The sequence below is a fragment of the Bombus pyrosoma genome, linkage group LG2 (genome assembly GCF_014825855.1).
Source record: "Bombus pyrosoma isolate SC7728 linkage group LG2, ASM1482585v1, whole genome shotgun sequence".
Lineage (NCBI taxonomy): Eukaryota > Metazoa > Arthropoda > Insecta > Hymenoptera > Apidae > Bombus > Bombus pyrosoma.
The window spans coordinates 10,992,437-11,013,710 of record NC_057771.1 but is presented as its reverse complement, the minus strand read 5'-3'; the positions used below and the strand labels follow the sequence as shown (position 1 = coordinate 11,013,710).

Genomic DNA, 21,274 nt, shown 5'->3' with positions numbered 1-21,274 from the left:
AAGTATCGAGAATGTTGTTCTCGAAGAAAATTCCATATAGGTGCCTCAAGATTTTCAATTTTCTTCACTTTGTCATCTGTTCTCCGCATATTTTGTGAAATATTGAAATTTCGTCGGTATTTTCGAGATACTACCATCAAACTTCCGACCTAATTTACCTGCCTTACGTTAATATCCTATTTATAGCCGTCAATATCGTCCTCTACACATATGTATACGTATATTGAAAACTTCTATTCGGATCCAAAGCTATTTTTCATCGCGTTTTGAAATTGTTGAATTATCTTCAATCGATAACTAATTACCTAGTAATTAAGCCAAGTTGCAAAATTCGACAAGCTATTTTGAACATACGTTTGTATCTCAGAGTGGCTTATGAAGGTAGCAGTCCTCTAATTGCAAGCTTACTCCCAATTTCGCCTCTCTATCTCTCCCTCTTTCTCTCTCTCTCTCTCTCTCTCTTGTAATATAATTCCGAGATAAACTTGGATATTTGCCGAAAAATATCAAAGTCGGATGTTAATGAGTTCCTCTTCGGCGATATCAAGAGTTGCCAGATGTAAGTTTCTTGGCGCGTGAACAAGAACGCCTCGGGGTCAATGACGAGCCAAATATTTAACGATACGTGTTAACTCGTTCGCGCGGAAGAAAGTTGGAAATAAACTGCGAAATTCAACGAGGACCGAAATCGAAGAAGGCAGTCTATTATTCGTGACTACGCCGGAGGATCACCGAACAAATATTTTAAGCGACGTTTGCGTTAAGCGAAGAGATATGAATTGGAAGACAACTTTCCATCCGGGCGCAACAGGGGCTTCCATGGTGATCAAATCTGTTCCTTCGTTTTCGTCCTTTTCTTTTGAGGCTTCGATTTACATTAAACTCGTATAACTTGACAACTAACTTTCTTTCAGAACTGTCTAGGAAGTTGTTCATAAGGAAGGTAGGTAATTATAAAACAGGAAAGTAAAGTATTTGATCCATTTCCGCGTGTTTCTACAGACAGATGGCGGAAGACGAAGAGACTAGTAATGCCTCGCGGAAGGTGCTTGGAATAATGAAGATCTCACTCGAGAAACTACCATCAATCAGCCTTTATTTCTCGTAAAATCTTGGAGTCCTAACAAGTTTAAATACATTTGAAAAGAAATCTTATAAAACTCGAAAAACTCGAAACAAGTTTGAAACATGGTAACAACCTATCACGGATGGGAATCATCCAACGGCCTTGCAGCAACTTATATTTTAATATTCCATTTTAATTATTTATCGTTATATTACGTTTCTTCCATATCTACTAACCAAGTAACATTTCTGCTTATCAAGAAACATAGTTTCGATAAAACGTCGACTTCTCCCCATCAGCCGTCAGTTACTAAATGCAGCGCTAGCTGAAAGGATGCCAGGATTTTCCGCTAGCGATATTCGAGACAGATTTGATTTCAACTTCTTAAACTTCCCAGCCCAGCAATAAAACTCGTGATCGATGCGATCTTTCTTGGTATCGCTTCGCGTTCTCTCGGCCAATACGAACGCAAGATCGATCGAAACGGAAGAAAAAAACCAAATCCAAAAAGAAAAAAGGATGACACGCGCGTTATTGTGATTTGTCCACATTGGTCTGACAAACAAACGACAAGGATAATCACGAGGATCGATCGCAGATTGAACCAAGAAGTCCTTCGAGATGGACGCGATAAAGCGTGACGTAATGACGACATGGATCAAGCTGAAGGATCTCGATCGTGCCCGACGAAGCTTCGCCGGCTTCGTCCAAAGAGATACATGCATCAAAGAAGGTACGCGTTTCGATTGCAGTCGATTCGATGGAGCCCGTGAATCAATCGAGCTTCCCGATTGCAACGCAGATGAAAGAGAATTGCTTGGACGATGTCGTCGTTCGGTAAACTTACTCCTTTTTTCTAACCATTATTCTTCGGAGCTATTTTGTTCCACCGGTCTGAGTTCGATCTCGAGGCAAGGATCTGAAATTAGCTCGGCTCATTTCACCCAACAGAAAAGTGCATTCTTAAGGCAGAATGCACGATCCCAAAGGAGCATCCTATTCAACCTCGACTCAACCCACGCTATTGGTCATCTATAAAAGGGCCTGATGAAGAGAAAAAAAAAAAAGAAGGAAGAATGAAACGGTGGCGGGCACAACTAAGTAATCATGGGAATGGCAAATACGATTTTGGGTCTCTTCTTTTGCTGTCATCCAGACCAAATAATTCGACTATAGTCGGGAAAGCGAAGTTTTGGCGAAAATCCTTTTATTCGTCTGTTACCCCCTTCATTGTTGGCCACTGGTGGAATTATATCTCTATGAGACATCGCCCGCTACAATTTCTACTTCTCTTTCTTTTTATTAGCTCTGCAAACACTCGAAATCCTTTCAAGACGTGGACAGATGGATTTAAACAGAAATGATCGATCATTTAAGATAATTCTAAATTTAAAGAATCCGTTTTGCGCATTTCGTGCACTATTTTTATATATTACCGATGCTTCGTACTCCGCTTCTTTGCGATTAATAAGATTATGTTTGAACCAATAAAATGTACATTTTATTTAATATTTATTGAAACATCGCATTCTAAAACAGCGCGTAGGAGTTCCTCGTCAAGTCCATTGTTCTTAGAAGGAAAAGTTTATCCGGCGGACCGCGAATCCCTTTTGGCATCTGTCTATCCAAGCAGCTATACACGAAGGACCCAAGCATGTAGTATGTGCTTAAATACATAGCGATTCAGGAACTTTCGTCGAACTCGACAGTCCGCAACTCGATAAGCCAGTTCATGGGCTACAACCGAGTAGCGAGCCAACTGGTACCAAAGAAAAGAAAGAAGAACTCGCTCGCGGACTCTCGGCCATCGATGTGGATCATTCTTTATAGCTTTTTACCGAGAAACTCTCTCTCTCTCTCTTCGAGCCAGCGAGCTTTTTCGCCAGAAAATCGAAGACATTTGTAACGCGAAATCATCGGGAGGATAGGGGAGAGGTTAAGTGACTCGATAAATCTAAATGGTCCCGATAAATCTCGTAGATTAGCGCAGGATAAAGCGCTATAACAGGAAAACCCATGGATTTAAGCCGAATTTGCCATAACTGTGCATCGATGACCTTTTTGTTAGCAGCGCTATTGTTTCGGTCGCCATTGTCGGTAGCAACTAGCATGCTAGAATCGAGATAATCATCCTAGCGTGGATTATTCGATAATTTCGCTAAGTTACGTCCCCTTCTCCTCTCTTTTTCCTTCTCCTCGTTGTTATTGCTTCTGCGTCTTGGTATCCACCCTCCTTTTTCTCTACCATCAACGTTCTTACCGTTGTTTCCGCCTTGGTACTAGTGTTTTGACACGCGCCGAGGAGCTTTCACGAATAACACGGTCAGCTACGGATCTCGTTGAGCGGTACATAGATATCGCACGGTTTGTTGAGCACCGTGAATCGGCCACGATCTTCTTGTTTGCTTCATTCACGTCTTTCAACGGACGTGAGAGTATCATAGAACGTAATGACCGAGCCTGTCGTCAAACGTTAAGAGACTGTACCTTTTTGGTTCCCGGATAAAGGTTGGCTAAGCGCATTTTCCTCCGTAAGCCATGGAAACGCGTATAACTGGTAGATGCAACAATTTATGAGAAGATCTTTCTACCAGCGGGCCTGTATAGCCACGCGTCCGTATGAATTACGGCTATGTCCGAGTTGTTCGTGCCTTGCATTGTTATCTCCCCTTGAAGAATGTGCCTTCTTAAAGTGTAATCTTTTCCGTAAAACTCACAGTCCTGAACAGATCCGACGCGTTTTCGACGTTTTACGACGTTGCAGAATCCATGAAATTTACTTGGTATGGCATCGACGAAATATGACCATGCTGGTACCAGTACAGTCGGAAAAAGAAGAACGAATATCGGCTATTTGATTCTCGATGGTTCTATTCGGCGTAGAATAAAGCACGAATTTTGCCGACGCAACGCGACGTTTGGTCGCCAAGTTTTACGCGTAATCCGCGCGAAGCGACGGATTACAAAGGAAGAAAAAGATTTCAAGACTAAATACAACAACGTTAGCAGAAACCATAAACTCCAAACATCATTCGGAGCTGGTTATTTCGCCGTGGAATTACGTTTTTGTGCTCCGATAAATTTCGGATTAGAATGTCGACGCTGTTTCTACCGAAGACAAACGTGTGCTCATTGGCGCACATCATCCACAGTGAATAGAATAAATTTTCTATATGAAAATAATATAGAAATAAACGTTTTCATGGATGCATTCGTTCTTTGTCGGTAGCTTCTGTCAAGCTATTGAAATTTCGCGAAACAACCTTGTGCCGACCTGATATAGGATTAAAAAATCCATTTCGATGAGCGACAATCGGATTGCGTCGATTCGGTGCAAAACCTTTGTCCAAGGTAATTCGTAAGCGAGTCAGATCAAAGCGAAACCTTGCCGGAGGTCGCAAAAGTTAGAGCAACGTTTCATTGTCAAAGGGAAATAGGGTTGTATTTTATTCGACGTATCGTACATTCTTCCGTAGAGCTTCTCCGTATTCTTTCACCCTTAGCTAACAATTGCGAAAAATGAACTTTCGATGACAAGGCGATACGAGAGCTATTCTTCCTGCTCGAAATTTCCCTCCACACTTGGTAGGTCCTGAACCATTTTATAAATTCATCAGGGTGTCTGGGGAAAGGATGATCGAAAATCTACCCTCGTTATGTCTGCTCGTCACAAAGCGTACATCATATTATACAACCTTATTTATAAATATCTTATGTCACGACATAGAATCTTCAATTCTATTATAACATTCGTACGATACTTTGCAGAGATCTTAGGGTATCTATGATAGCGTTCTTACAATAGTGCTCCTATTTTTTTTAGAAAATATTTATACATGGTGTGGTGGCAGAGAGTAATCTTCAGATAGTCTCTCAATGTTGCTGTTTCTTTGCGGTTCTTCCCGGTTTATATATCTTTTAGAATTTTATAAATTAGAATCTAATAAATTAGAATCAAATATCACAAAACACGCATGGAATAATATGGGATGTGCATAGAAATATGAGAAGAAAGGAGATTAGAAACACAAATAAATTATTTGGAATATTACGAAGAAAAGAGCAGATATTACGAAGTTACTAAAAAGTTAGTCAACGACAACTTCCCCAAAATAATTCTTAACACGAGAGATCAAATTTATATCAAATTAATTAAGAACTTTTTAGACAATTACGATAAATACTTTTACATGTAAAAACAGAATTAAGCCAAGATTATAAGCATCTTTAAGTCCTTCCATACGAAATACAATTATATTATTTTATTAATTAAATACTTCCATGTGTTAAGAGGCCTAAACCTTTTATAGAGTACCGTAGTTACTACGAATTCTTCGTACATTTCTGTTACAAAAAATGAAGCTCGCGGAATGTCCCCAAGGGGATTGGTGGATGTGCAACTACGACGAAAGCTCTCAGGGTTAAACCGTTTCCGAATGATCCAGGAAACTTTATTGGGTGGCTTTCTGCGGCGCACAATAACGATAGATTGCGATGTAACTTCGTTTCGATGCGTGCCGCGGGAGCACGCTTCCGATCACGTGCCGCATAATAAACGCGTGCCAGGATAATAATTCCTGAAGACACCGGCTGATGAAAGCCACGTCGTCGCGCTAACTGGCGCATTGTCGGCCCGCGTCAATCCCGTGATTAATCCCATTATAGTGGCAAGCGTGAGGCTGGACGCTCGCATAAACGTAAACGTAACAAGGCAACAGGACCGGCATGCGTTTTTAGAATCGCGAACGTGCCTCGAAAACGCGAAATCACCGGTTGGACGATGCCAGCAATGGCCGTGCGAACCGGATTACGCTGCCAATGAATGGAATTGCTACCATTAAATTGAAACATTTAAGCAAGCAGGACGTTCTATTCTTCTGTTCTGGTAATTGATTCGAACTTGAAGTACACTCGTCGATCGTACCGATAAAATGGAGCTTTACTAGCTGAAAGGTCGCAACTGCATCCTCCAAGTGCAATCGCTTGTTCAGGATCTGGAAAATTCGCTCATAATGTTCTTCAAGCTTTCACTTCGTTATCTCGACGAGGTCAAGGGCAATGTCATAGACGCGCAGAAACAATGTTCCTTGCTCTTCCTTTTTGCCAATCTCTAGATTTTCTACTTGCTCGTTGAAGAACGATTTCTCACCGAGAGAAATATCGTTCGTCGATAGAATATCGATTCGTTGAATTCTTATTCATGCTACTGTGTGTACTACTGTCAGCGTAATCCGTTCTTTTTACTTGGTTTTTTTTTTCTTTTTATAATAAATTCGATGCCAAAATATCTTCTTCGAAAGAATATTTGTCGTCGAATAGAAATAGAAAAGCACGTGTGGAATAAAGATTACGTCGAAACGGATCTGCTGAAATAAGAAGAAAATAAAAAATGTACGTATACAAATTATTTTTATCGTTCATGATATCGTATCACCCTGGAGCTAACCAGGTGCACAAGGCACGTACGTTACGATATACAAAATTCTCTTATATGTACCTCCCCCTCGAAACAAGGGAGACACGAGTCCATAAAATCCCATAAATATCCCCAGGAACCTACCCAACGCGGTTAGTAAATCGTGCCTCTGAAAGGAATAAAATATCACTTTTTGTAGCAATTTTACGGCAATTTTCCGATCCGATGAAATCGCATCGCGTACGGGCCGATGTGCTGCCAGGTGTCGGAGAAATATCCGTCCTTTTCCTTCCATTTACCCCGCCCCCTCCTCGTCGCTCTTTTACGAGAGACAGCGATTTTTTCCCCGTTCGTGCTTGTTCGTCTTCCAACCAACAACTCTAACCATTCGATTAACAGTCGGCCAATGGAAATCTCCTATGGTTTTCGCAAATACAGGTACGACACGAGTATGGCGTTTTCAATGGAAGAAACGTGCGTCCCATTAAACGATCAATGGTTCGTGATCAGATTGGACAGAAGGAGAGGACATTTCTAGCTTTATGAAAAGCGGTTAATCGCGCGATTCGTATGTTAAATAGTTGAGATTCATACTCGATTCGTAGTGTGCAATACGCTCGAATGATCTCCGTTATTAGGATCATTGTATATAATTTACAAAACGATATTAATCAAGCCCGTCTACTGTAAACGGGTTTATGATGAACCGCGCGTGTATGCGCGATAATTACGTCGTTAATTTATAACGTCCGTGGGACCTCGGACGCTTCGGAAAACAGTCTCGAGATTAACGTCACGTGTACTCTCGTTCATGGGTATTAGAACAGAAAATAAGGAAAATCTGGGAAATTATAAGGAAATTATTAAAATCTTTAAGAATTAAAATAATTTAAATAATTCTGTCATTCGTGTTATTAAATTTTCCATTATATTTGTTAGTTTATTTTGAATTTTCAGATTTTATATAAACTTTTCTATTACATCTGTAGCCCTGTGCTTTTCCGAAACCTTCCGAAAGCTAAAGAATCTTAAGGTGTCTGAGTCTTCTAAGTATTTTATAAATTTCTCTTATTTTGTGTCGTAACTAATTCAGTTAAAGTTTTTTCCACGGGACACAAATTAGATCGCGCCGATAACTTTGATAACTAGCTTTTACAAAGTTTTCACATTATTTCTACGTGAAAGCAAAATTCTCATTGACCAATCATTTCCTTGGCAACTTGAACCATCATGGTCTGATATCGTATCTCATGGAAAACCAGCATGTGTTCTAATATTTATAAACGAAAGGTACATTTACTACTCTGAACTTTATCTCTTTCGAAGAACGAAACCAACGAAACCAACGAGCAACCAAACTCTAAACGTCTAATATTGCTTCACCGCTTTAACGTTGCGTTGGTGTACTTTTAGATGGCAAAGCATCGAAGATATCGCTAAACCGACATACGATTTATCGTGCCAATTTTCGGATGTTGGAATATCGCTGAGGGCCGAGAAAATCGATAACAAAAGCACCTCGCACGATTTTCCGTTTCCCTGAAGCACAGACGGAAATTTAATTTGCTCTGTTACCGTGCGAAAGTCTCGACACCGGAAAGTTTCCAACGGTTGGGGCTAATTTTCCCTTCGTTTCTCTTTCTCTATGTTCATCTCGTCGCGCAGAGACTTTTTCACTTGCCGATAGAACAAAATTTGTTGGTTAGTAGAGAGGGGAACATAGTGAAACCTAAATGCCAAGCATCCAAAGCGGAACTTACATCGAAGCGCGAGTTACGAACCTACGTGTCGCATTAAAACGAAACTTTTATAAAACAAGATGTCGAGCTACTCGTGGGAACGAAATAATGCCTGCTACATTTGCCTTTTCCAACGGATAAATATTCCATCCATCGTATAATAAAACCGTCGATATAGATTGAAACAACAAATTCGAAACGAAATATCGTCCCGTGTTTCATCCAAAAATACTCGAAATTTCGCGACTAACTCGCTGCCGGCGAACGCAATAAGCTGCAATTTTCCATTCATTCAACGGTTCCATGTCCGAAGCATCAGTTTACGTACCATTTAATTACTAGAAACAAATATATAAAAGCGTTTCGTGAAGCTCTTGATATTTTCTGTTCATTTGATATTTATTAAATATCCTGCATTGATGAAAACATATTATAGCTGCACAAGGCATTTAAACATACTCCTATCTAATAAAGAAGCTTCCTTTTATCAGATTCTACGTTTCATTTTTATAGCAATTGCAAATCTTTATAGTTACGTGAAAATACCACTAAATAATACGAAATTTCATATGCTTGAACCGAATCAATCGATATGTAAATGCTGTAATAAACGCAGTGGTATACAAATACTTTTCATAGCCACTGTATCTCGTTCGGTTAAAAACCATCGGAGAACGATTCATCGGGGAACGATCCATCGAGGAAGACTAATGGGGTAACTCGCGAAAAGTACATTTCTCAAAGGGAGGGAAAATTAAATGGCTTCTCGAGACGAAATACGTCAGAACGAAATATCGATATTAAATAGCGGCCGTCGAAGCAAAAACTTCTTGATTCGTTGAAAAAATAAAGATAAAACCATAGGTACTCCGACCGAGGATCGTTAATTTAGCTAGTTACTTCAAGTTAAATTAGTTTAAATCGGAACATTCGCGAATAACGTTCGTTACTTTCGATGCTTTTAATTTTCTTCCTATTTGAATTCCGCTTCGTGGCGTTTTCTCGACGAAAACAGCAGATTGTACGAGCACAAGGAGAGAGAGAACTCGGCCATTTAACGTCTCTCCCCAGAGTCGTAAACGCGAATCGAATCGGTCGTATAACGTTGACAGTGTTTGAGCCCCCTTTTACCAACGTAAACTCGAACGACACGCCGAGAGACACCATTTCAGCAAAAGCATTTCGATATTGTGTTCGAGTGGCGTTGAGTGTCATCGAGTGGCGGTAGGGCTTGTCTTTAGTTATGCCGTGTTAGTTACGCAATGCTTACTTCGCGATAAATTATATGCCGCTGAAGAGAACACAAACGATGGACAGTCAGCATTCGATCGAACGAATTCGTTCTCACGATTTTACTGATGATAAATAAATTTTTGTATCTCGTGATAAAATTGTGGCATGCAAGATATCGTTAGAATATTGTAACAAGAGCTGCTTAATCTAATTCGGTATAAAAATAGAATTCGTTCGAGTATCATCTTGTTTTCAAATTATATTACGTTGTCTGTTGGTCAATTCGTTAGAACGACGATTCGTTTGTCGATACGTTCGAAGCGTTTCGAATATCCTTGCGAATAAAGTCAATAAATTCGTCAAAGCAAGCTTAAAATAACACCGTCCGTAGAAAAGTGAGGCGTAATATTGGTCTTTTTTTTTTTTTTTTGTTGAAAAATCCGTTTGGACGTACATTGTATCGAGCGCATTCTGCATCAAATGTTGACTCGTATCACGTATGGTTGATTTAAACATTCTTTTGCAATTTCCAACGAGTAATATAGCTCGATTATATTATACAGTCGATAATAAAATCCGATTAACCACGGTAACGTCGTTCTACCATAATTCGGTCGACATAGATTTTCATTCTCTAACAAAACTCGGCACGTGGTTCCGATTATCTTAATATCATTTAATGATAGAGCAAAGAAATTGTACAGTAAAAATCAAGTGTCTATTTTTATTGATCTAATAACGATGTTTCCTACTAATTAATTTCTTCTGGCTCCATTTATCAATCGTTCGTACCGCATACAACACAGTCTCTAGATATATAATCAATATGTACGTATTCGATCGCGTTACTTCGTTCAATGTCTTAATTACGATTTCTTAATTAAAAATCATTAGTCTCCAATTAATTACGGTGCATTAAATTATATCATTATCCGTTTTCATCGAGTTGAATTTTTAACAACGGTTTCGCAACAACCTGCGCTGAAAATTTCTTAATTAATTTGTCAACAACTTCGACAGAACAGATTCGCATTATGAAAACAATATTTTTCCTTCCTTCTATAAACAGGGAATAATTCCCTTTGTAAAACTGATCACCGACGTTCGTTCCTCTCGGTCGTTCTCGTTGTAAGTGACATTTCTGTGAATTATACGATTGCTTTCGCGAGCATATGCCAGCATTTCCACATATTCACACGTATAAACCACGAGAAAGTGACAGGCGCTGAGGTTTCCTTTATTGGCAAGCTGCTCGTACCAGGACCTACTACCATCCGCCTTATTTACTCAGGCCTGCGGTTCTTCTTTCAATTCCGCCATCAAACGGGATATAATCCGGCGATATATGAGTCTCATTTGTAACTTGTAATCTCGTACGGATACACCTCTATACGTTTATAGGCACATAATTTAGAATTAGGCCTGTTTCGTAGCTTGTAGAATTATGGATATAGAGATGTTAGAGAATAACGATTCTGCGTGACTATGATTTCCTTGTTTAAAAATCTGTAACATGTCGGCAATTTGAGTTGCTCGTGGTTTCCGTAGTATTACGACAATCACGGGGAAAATATGCTACGTGCATTTTTATTAGTTTTCTGACTTCTACGTCACTTGCTGATCGTACATATAAGAAGTATTTTAATACGAAATAATCGAAAACAGAAACAAGCTGATAGATCGGAAGATATAAGCCTTCTTGAAAATCCACGATGTTTTGTAAGGAAGGAATAATATTAATAGTTCAGTTGTTATGTTAATGTAACTTGATTGATGTCAAATTGTATCACTAATGTTATTGGTATTTTTTAACTGCTCAAGACAAAAGTCCATATTTAATTGCAAAATCAAATGAAAATATAGTTTTTATGTGAAATTGATTAACAGCATATTTAACGTTAAAATTGCTCCTCTATAAAAGACAAGAAATATGATTTATCGTGATTTTCATCTGTTGCCTTCGATTGTAAATGGATGTGAAATATATTTGGAAAATATTTCGTCCAATAGATGGATACAGTTTTAATAAATCATGTCAGAAAATATTTGATTAGTTGTGTTAGAAATCTTTGTTTCATTGAATTTTTGATTCCATCAATAATAATATCATGTATAAAGATTTGCTTCACTTGGAGCTACGCAATTTTCAAGTAGGTATAAGCCATCTTAACACGTGACATGCTGCGAAGGGTTCCACGATGTACCCCTCGAATCAATTATCATTTCATTCGGACGAAATTACCGATAATTCTAATGCCTAACGGATTAGAGATCGATTTTCCAAAAAAGCGCAAAAATTTTCATGAATTGACGTAAGCGGCTTAGCGGCGTGTGTCTACGACAGCTGTCCTGCCGATCTATCGAAAACCCATCACTCTATATGTATTGTTCATAGCATCAACATTAATCCCATAAATACCGAAATTATCCGCGAGGGGCCCTTTCAAAGGCAAAAAGGACAGCGTCATTTAGGACGTACAGTCATTTACCCAGGTAAGGGTCTATGTCTATGACTAGACTAAAGGGACATTTCGCGAACTCGAAAAATTTAACTATGAACCAGTTGGATTATATTCTATTTCAAACATAAGTATATATTCTGCTCCATAGATCGCTTTGAAATTAGTCAAAAAAATAAAATGTCGTCGTTCATTTTGGAAATATCAACCTTTTTATAGATATGATATGGAATTAACATATCAACTGAGCTGCAAGTTACTATTACTACAATTATGATATTTGCAGAAGCAAGAATTTAACAAAAACTTCTTATCTGTTTTAACAACAGTTGACTGTGCAATTTGACAGTTAGTTATCCTTTGATCTTGCTATTAACCGTTGTGAACTTGCTTCGAAGATAAATAGAAAGTTACCATAGTTATTTTTATCGATTTATGGTAATAAGAATTTATAGCGTAACAACAGACAAGTACCTCGTCGGTAACAAGAAACATTGGTAATACCATTGGTAGTACTTTACCAGTTGTGGAAGGCGTTTCCCTACTATACCGACTACTGATTGAACTTATCATCACAGATTATCGTCATTGACTAAATACAGTATAGACCCAACCAACGACTCTGGATCTGTCATTACATGAGACCAAAGAACAGATATGCCATACTTAGTTAATGCTCTAGATTATCCATCTTTTGTCTCTGTGGATTGCTTTCCTTTCTTTCTAATATTAATATTTATGCATTTAAGAAAATGTCTCAATTGTGTTTATTTAAATGTCAAAAAGACATTAATATGCCTAAACGGTCTATTCTTTCAGACAACATATACATTCTCAATCGTTTATTATACGAAAAAGTTGACCAATGGAGTCACAATGACGTCAGGAATCGTAAATTGTATGAAAACGTCGGGATTCTATTTCGATTATTTGAAAATCAAATTTAAAATAAATTTGTTAGTCAGAAGCAGCTTTAAAAGCTTGAGTCAGATTCTTACACAAGCGATATAAATTTTTCATGCGTGGGTCGATTGTTGAAAATGAGTTGGTGGGGATTTAAAGAAACTAACTAAATCGTGCGAGAAAAGCCGAACGTTGCCGATTCATTGCTCGAGCGAATTCGGCTTGTGACCCGAACCATTTTCGTTACTGTTCTCGGAAAGTGTAAACGCTTTATCCGTTTCCGTTAGTTTGTGTTTTCTGTTTTCTTGTCTACCACGTGATTAACCATACATATCTAACAATAAGTGATATATAATAACGTGCTTTCATATCATTCGGTATAATATAGAAAATCGGTGTCTAAAGAAGCATAAGTATGGCTGTAACAAGCAATGCTATGTATAACGCAAGAACCGTCGCTCCATCGTTCATGTCGTCAAACGTATATTACGGTTGCGTACCGCATTGTAAAAAAGAAAATCAGCATAATGTTATGTCCGAGCATATCGGAATTACAAAACCATCATCATTCCATTACTGCTCGTATGATACGATTATGGAAACTGATGAGGACGGAAGTGATTATTCTATGGCATCAGGCTATTTGAATAACGATTCCGTAATTCTAGAAGCGACAGTACAGAATCGGCTAAGAACTAACGATGAACTATCACTTGAACAACGGGTAGCTTATGATGCGGATATTCTACAACGGAAGAATCGGAAACGACGCAACGGCGATCTCAGCCCTACAAGTCAACTGAAAAAGTTTCGGAGAGGTAGGAATAGATTCATAATTTTATCTTTTTCCATTTCTTCTGTGAAGGATAAATAAGAATATTTCAACGCTCTATTTGCTAGCACATTTTACAAGACCGCGATTTCGTCAATTTATATTTGTATATGCTTCAAATAGATCTTGTTAGAGGTCGTTGTTTGTTCCTTCTTTACTTTTAAGCGGGAGATTTTCCAGCGCGGGAAAATATTTATTATGATTCATTCATTGTATTTACATTGAATAACAAAAAGTTTTAAAAAATTGTGAAATTTATTTAATGTCGCTATGATATACCCGCCAATAATAAATATTAAAATATATGAATATTCAGTTTTCCCTCCTGTGGGGAAAGGGTTGTATATTTACATGTGACCACAGAGATTTTCATCCGATGCTGGCATTAAATTTATTTTGAAGCTTAATGCATCCTGTCATCTTCTGTACCATGGATAATGGTATGCAATGGAAAGCATGGATGCTAATATTTTTTCATAAACTAATGACACTTAGTAAGTTTGGTCTTTTTTTGATGGTAAGGACACAATTTGCTGAGAAGATAAATGGCATAGGAGATACCCAATTAAATTGAGGGTTAAGGCTATGGGTTTCCTTTCAGAGGCGGTGGTAAGGACAATGTACACGGTGATACAGGAAGTACAAAGGACTATGGATCAAGTACTGCATCTTACGAATCAGACGTATTACATGTAAATACTGTTAATAATATAGAAGAATCTATGATTACAAAAGAAAGCTGCTGCTGGACAGCAGGTAATCACGATATTTTAAATAATTCAAATTATATACAATTATTCGATAGTGGGCATAAATTAATTGAAAACACTGTTGAATATGAAAAGATTTTATTTGAAACACATGGATGTTCTGTATACCAGTTTCATCGATTGCAATTGGTTGATAACAATTGTATTGAAACAGAATTTTAAATAGAGTAATTAAACAATAACATTTTTAATGTTTATATTTTTTGTATTTGTTCACAAAGCATACATTCACTATGTTCTTATACATGTCACTACATTGTATCATATAATAAAAAATAAATACTTATTTTCCTAAATTACAACTTTTATTATAATCTACACAATACACATTAAAGATAAAAAATTTGTATGTCACATTTACTTGTAGTCAAGTTATTGACATTGAGAAGTACTTCAATTAATGTGTAAATGAATAAATAGTACTTACAAAGAAATCAAAATTGCACCTAGGATTAAATGATATAATGATTTTGATTGTATCACAATTCAGTTAAAAAAAACATATATTAAACTTAAAACATATGTTCAGTTATTGTGTATACAACTAAAGATACTTTTTAATGTAATTCAATATCAAAATATCATTGCATTGCCTTCATTCCATTCATCTTCAGCTTTAGCAGCTAAACTTTCCAAATCCCCTTCACCATCAAACCTCGCTTGCGCAGATTCAGTTTGTCCAGTTGCTTCAGCTTGACCTTGTTCATTCTCTTCTTCATTTTCAGGAGGCTACGGGATTGTATTTCATTTAATTATGTCTCATTTTATTTTATTTAATTAAATAACTTTTATTAAATATGTGTTCAAAATACCTGTTGATTATCGGAAGATTCAGGTCTAGATTGATCTGCTTCTGCCAGATCTTCGTTATAACCTGGTTTAATGGAAGGTGTTAAAGGCAAAGTACTTGTAGAATTACCTGAAGATGTCCCCTATAAAATATACAACAAATATAAAACATTTTTTTAAATGCTTAAAAGTATACTATGCTTCATAATATTTACTGGCATGTCCAAATGATCTATTAAAGGTACATGTGCAGTAGGAGATGATGAAATTCCTGCTTGAGATGATGAAACTAATTCTGCTATAGAATGTTTTGCTGGTCTTAAACCTAATATTACATCTGCCTCAGAATCTTCATCGCTAGACTGACAACTTTCACTGGCAGTCTGATCAGTTGTTTCATTCTGCACAAAGTTAAACAGATACAGATATATTAAAAAATCATTATTTGATTACAGATACATTTTATAATTGCACAAACCAATGGATTGCTTAAAGATTGTGTATCTTGTAGAGCACGCAACGATCTCCATAAACGAGGCCGCAATCTGTGGTCTTCGCTTATTGCCTTAATTTCTCTTAATATAATAACCAGATAGTCTGGTCGTTTTTTATTCACGGAGATCAGTGAACTTAATACTTCTTTCATTTCAAAGCTATATAACCAAATTAACAAAAATGTTATTTCAGTATAAATTTTTCGTAAAGAAAATAATTGAAAAATGCTTCAATAGGATAAATATACCTTAAATTTTGAAACAGGTTATCATCATTTATTACGGATGGTAATCGAAATGATGAATTTGTTTCTTCCCAAAGATTATCAACTTGTTGTTGAGACATTTCATTTGCTAAAATATTACTACGCATAACGGTATTCTCCCGTTCTTGTTGCTGTAAATTAGATTGTAATTGCAAATTTGAAGAATATTGTGTTTCTACTCCACTTAATGAAGGCAAAGGTATATTATCGGTTCCTTGATCTCGATTGCGTTTGTCTTTCCTTTGGTTAAAATGTATAATATGTTAAAATATATATTACATTTCCAAATATTATGAATAATTTATATGTTTACATACATAAGAGAAGTATTAACACTTGATATAGTATTTCCCGAAGTTGAATTTGCAATAGCTCCAGAGGTAGCATCAGTTACAGTTTTTGCACTTCCTGAGAGTAAGTTTTGTCTGGAATAGCTGAAAATGTAGGAAAGAAACGTATATTTATCAATTCACATATATAATCATATTCAAGCTATTCATACCATGCTTAAAGAAGCAGAATGCGTGATGTAGTTAAGATGATAAAGAATGGTATGTTTTTAAGTATATTGTTTATAAAAATGGAGAAAAGACACAACAAAGATATCACAGAAAGAAAAAAGTTTTCGATATTATTGACTGAGTGTTTATTGTTAGTTAAGGTCAAAATATTTCAAAAATATATATATATATATATATTTATATATATATTCTCAAACACGTATTACATACCCATAATTTACGTACCAATATACTATCCTCATTTAGATTCTTATTTATTAAACGTTGGTCTATAAAATCAAATCTTTTCAGGTTTTATGTGTGATATGGCTTAAACGAGGGTAGTAATAAGTAAGAAGTACAAGACAAAAAAGTGCAGAGACAGATCGTGATGTTTATTACTTTATGTAATGATACATTAGGTTTACACAAAGATAGGAGATGGATGTGCACGATCTCTACTGAATATAAAACACCTAAATTCATTAAAAAAATATTTTCTTTTTTCAATGTTATTCAATAGAAAAAGAAACATCAATTATTTCACGTTGAGAAAAGATCTGTAAAATTGAATTCCTTAGATCATAAAACAAATTATATTTTGAAATTTTATCACATACACTTTTCTATTATATGATTACATGATTGAAAATCTTGAATTGTATATGATTCTTGAATTGTATATCAATATAAATGATACTTCCACTGCACGAGGACAAATGAGATTCGTATCAGCTGACATATGTATATATGTATATACTATTACCTTCTGAAATTGTCCCAGTAGTTGTTTGCTCTATTTCCAGGAGGAACTTGATTATTCAATTGTTGTTGATGTTGATGTTGAGAATTAACAGAAGATGTTGCAACGACGTGGGATAATGCAGGAGAAGAATTTGGTAATGACACCAGATTCGGTAAAGATGAACTTGGTGGTAATGCAGAATCTAATGTTTCACCAAGATGATGAATATTACGACTTAAATTAGAATATTCATCATTATTCTCGCTATTGTTTCGCTGTTGTAACTGTGTTTGTCTCAAATGAACTTGTAGTTGATTAATAGCTACACGCATAGCTTGTAATTCACGCTGCTGAGACCACAACAGTTGACAACATTGTTGTATCGTAGTACCCATCATTTGAAGTTGTTGAGCTTGAGAACCTAATAATAATTGTCGATAATACTCTGATGAACCTAAAAGATATATTTGAAAGTTACTATATTATATAAATATTGAATAAAAATTTTTTCTATTATACGCATGTCTTACCATGTTGTATTTGATTTAACGGAGGCGGTGGATAAGTCCACCAATTTCCACCAAACCCATTCTCAATTGCCGTTGTTTGAGGCCCGATGTCCATTAAATTTTCAGAAGATACACCATCTACGCTTTGATCATTAGATCCACCTATATATCAAAATGTAATTTTAAAATTAATATAATGTAGATAATATATGTATATGATGATTACCTATCGTTGTTGGAGGAGGCCAAACGTTAGCGGGAGTACCTGTGTGACTAACATGTGAACTAGAACTTCTGTGACTATTTAAATCACTTGGTCCTCCCATATCGCGGTTAATGCTAGATGTTTGAGATGATTCCTATCGTTCAATAAAATGAAACAACAGAATAAATATCGAATGTTATTTTGTTATGTACAAGGAAATATAAAATAGATACCTTCCGCACAATATCATCAATTTGACGTCTCTTTTCTTGGGCCGATTGAACTTCGTAGTTACTGTTATTACTTTGCTTTTTTTCAGAACTGATTGACGTTGTAAGCGATGGAGGAGGAGTTGAAGTCGGGAACACAGACGTAGAATTAGAATGCATTGCTGATAACGGTTGCTTTATTCGTTGCAATTCTGCTCTAGTAGATTGTAACAAAGCTGATTGTTCTCGAAGTTCTCGCGTGACTGCCTGTAAATTAAGTTTCATAGAGACACAATATTACACATAGCTTCTAATCGCGTTTAAATTTATACTTGAATTTCTTCGAAAGTTGGCCTTTCCCCGGTGTTTCTGATTTTTTCGTGACCTGTTTCATCCGTATCACTTTGACGTTCAAATGAAGTGTTCGTTCCATTTTCATCTTCATTTTCATCCATATTAGCTATAGTTTCATTATTTACATCTACTTCAGGTTCAGGATCGGAGTTGGAATCGAGACATTCACGTACTTTTGTTGCTTCTTCCATTAATGACTTCAAGTGAGCAAGTTGTGCTTTCATAGCTTCTAATTCAGCAGCTTTGTCTCCTCCAAAATTCCTTGAAGAACTCCTTCTCGAACGTCTTCCTTGAACTCCTTCAGAACTCTAAAATATTGAGAAGATAATTGTAACTACATCATTTCTAAATACATTAAATTAATATAAGAAACAATGTACTAACACAACTACCCCTATCAGACAGAGATTCTGCAGCTTGTAATTCTGCCACAAGATGGTCCATATTTTTCTTCTTTGTTTGAAGTTGTGCCAGTTTTCCCCTTAATGCAGCTGTTTCATTTTCAAGTTGCTCGACGTTCACGGGTAATGGTAATGCTAAGCCGATTGAATTTTGATTTTCTTGCTGTAAAAGAGCTTGTTGAGCTTGACGTGCTTCGTTTAATCTTTCTCGAACACGTAATTGCATTCCCACCAAACTAGCTTGATGTTCTTGTAGTTGTGCAAGTTTCCTTTGTGATTCTTCCATTTTTTTACGTAGTTGCATTTCTCTATTTATATCGCCATTTTCTTCTCCATCCTCTCTAGTATTTTCACCATTCTAGGAAAGAAATAGTTGAAAACTGTTATAATTCGTCTATTATAGACTAAAACAAAAGCTAGCTATATATAAACCAACACATATGGAATATAATTTATAGGTTTTAAATTAAAAAAGCATGCACAAAAAGTTATGTACACCCTTTAATCAGTTAGTAAATAACAATTCTATAAGTTCAGTAACCTCACAAAATACCCCATGAGTTTGATATTGTTCCAAGAGTTTAGTTAGCTTTCTTTCACTGTCATGAAGATCTTCCACCATTCTACTTAACTTCTCATTTTGAGCTTGTGCACGCTATAGTATAATTATATGTAGAGGAAAGTACTTAACAATGTAACAGATAAGGTAACATCGTATTATGACTAACATCTTATATATACTTACTGGATCACTGGACTGATTAAGCGAATCCATCAGAGTTGATGTAACTCTGATATAATCTCTAATTTGATTTAAACGTGATTCTACTTGGCTTCTATCAGGCTGCAATATATTAAATAGATATTGTCAGTAGAAGACAATTAGAAAAAGAGTTGTATTTTAGGTGAAAGAAATATAGGAGACTCTAGCATTGTAAAAAATGTATATTACCATTTTATCGACATTAGAAGGTTTTGTTCCTTGAAGCCTTGGAGGAGATTGAGTTTGAGAATCAGTTGGAGGAACCATTTTTTGCGAAGGGGAAAATTCTTCTGCACTGTAATTGTATGGCCGCCGACCACCAAATGATACTAAGATAATAACATTTTTGAATTATTAATAAATACACTAAAAAGATATAAAAACAAGACCTATTAATATATACCAAATTCGGGTATGTCTTGATAGGATGTAGACTGTACTGAAGAAACTGATCTTGTGTTACTATTCTTTGTTATTCTTGAATGTTCTTGTTCACCGACTGGTTTCCAATCTAGTTGATGCTACCACATATAATTTATAAAATAAAGAATCAATTAAACACACAAATAATTGTCTAAGTTTTCTAGAAATGATGACTGAAATACTGAAACTCTACTGCCTCAAAGTAGGATTGTATCTGGATATATATTCTTAGAGAGAACTTCCCCACTATTCAGCTATCTATTAATAGATTATCTTTTAAACTACTATATACAGAATGCTGTATAAAGTTTTCATTTGGAAAGTTCAAGTTACACAAAATTTAATACCTTATTTTTACCTATTTATAGTATTAGATATTATTTAACAATATGATATTCTCTGGAATTCTTTAAATGAAAGTATGTAGATTAAATAACACCAAAATTATTCAAACTTATTCAAATTCACTAAAATTTATTAAAATTCAACTCTATTTTCTAGAAAGTATTTTGACAAAAAAAAAAAAAAACATTATACAAAATAAAATATTAAAAATAAAAGGTATCATTCATATTTTTTTATTAGTTTACCAAATTGTTAGAGTGCTGTGTATGTCCATGATAAGCAGAACGGATTGCAAATTGATTAGCAGCTGACCGTTCTCTATTTCTATCATTTCTCCTATTGCTTTTCGGGAGTGTGCCTGTGTTGCGTGGACCATCGTTAACACCGGGCGACATGTTCTTTGCACAAAATATTCTTACAATCTTGAAAAAGTACCTTTCTGTTTGTTGTTTTCTCACAGTTAACCTTGTTGCACAACTTTTATCGCGATGCGATTTTAAAAGAACGTGATTTTATGTGAATAGAAAGGTGTCATTTACCTGCAAGTATTATAGAGCCGATTGTGCGAAAAGATGCATTTCAAATAAGTAATACACGATTAATTCAGAAATTGTCTTGATAAATTTCATGAGCAAGGCGGAAGTGTAAAAGTATGAATCGATATTCGCGAAGCTTTTGCGTCAAAATACTTGGCAGACTAATAAAAAGAATTAGGTACTATAAATAGGGTAGGCCATTGACGTATTTACTACGATGATTATAAGAATATATCGATTGCAATTTCAAAATCACTCTTGGTTACTCCTTCGTGGCTGCGGCCATTTTTAAATACTTCTTTGACATGTTTGGTTAA

General features: G+C 36.0%; 2 protein-coding genes across 6 annotated transcripts; one reads left to right on the top strand and one right to left on the bottom strand.

Moving 5' to 3' along the window:
* The first annotated feature begins 13,021 nt into the window (after positions 1-13,021).
* LOC122573464 lies at positions 13,022-14,615 on the top strand. The gene is made up of 2 exons (XM_043739856.1): positions 13,022-13,634; positions 14,252-14,615. Exons 1-2 carry the CDS (start codon positions 13,232-13,234, stop codon positions 14,578-14,580), a joined length of 732 nt encoding a protein of 243 aa, XP_043595791.1. The 5' UTR covers positions 13,022-13,231; the 3' UTR covers positions 14,581-14,615.
* LOC122573443 lies at positions 14,603-21,237 on the bottom strand. 5 transcript variants are annotated; one of them, XM_043739810.1, is made up of 18 exons: positions 20,961-21,237; positions 20,667-20,843; positions 20,057-20,174; positions 19,843-19,982; positions 19,636-19,734; positions 19,432-19,545; positions 18,874-19,248; positions 18,468-18,797; positions 18,160-18,402; positions 17,948-18,080; positions 17,743-17,883; positions 17,234-17,666; positions 16,285-16,401; positions 15,950-16,207; positions 15,686-15,860; positions 15,423-15,608; positions 15,231-15,350; positions 14,603-15,147 (listed from the first exon to the last, which is right to left on the bottom strand). In XM_043739810.1, exons 2-18 carry the CDS (start codon positions 20,814-20,816, stop codon positions 14,992-14,994), a joined length of 3,288 nt encoding a protein of 1,095 aa, XP_043595745.1. In that variant the 5' UTR covers positions 20,817-20,843; positions 20,961-21,237; the 3' UTR covers positions 14,603-14,991. The 5 variants fall into 5 exon arrangements, with proteins under 5 accessions (XP_043595745.1, XP_043595762.1, XP_043595771.1 ...); XM_043739827.1 differs by lacking the exon at positions 20,667-20,843 and having other exon boundaries at positions 20,961-21,235; XM_043739836.1 differs by lacking the exon at positions 20,961-21,237 and having other exon boundaries at positions 20,734-20,752.
* Between the last annotated feature and the right edge of the window lie 37 nt (positions 21,238-21,274).

What these genes read in the sequence shown, in the direction of transcription:
- LOC122573464 (XM_043739856.1), top strand. Translation starts at nt 13,232, where the DNA reads ATGGCTGTAACAAGCAATGCTATGTATAACGCAAGAACCGTCGCTCCA. An exon ending in ACTGAAAAAGTTTCGGAGAG is followed by an intron (nt 13,635 to 14,251) that starts GTAGGAATAGAT and finishes TTCCTTTCAGAG; the next exon opens with GCGGTGGTAAGGACAATGTA.
- LOC122573443 (XM_043739810.1), bottom strand. Translation starts at nt 20,816, where the DNA reads ATGTCGCCCGGTGTTAACGATGGTCCACGCAACACAGGCACACTCCCG. An exon ending in TGTCTGATAGGGGTAGTTGT is followed by an intron (nt 18,798 to 18,873) that starts GTTAGTACATTG and finishes TCAATATTTTAG; the next exon opens with AGTTCTGAAGGAGTTCAAGG. An exon ending in TAGATCATTTGGACATGCCA is followed by an intron (nt 15,351 to 15,422) that starts GTAAATATTATG and finishes TATATTTTATAG; the next exon opens with GGGACATCTTCAGGTAATTC.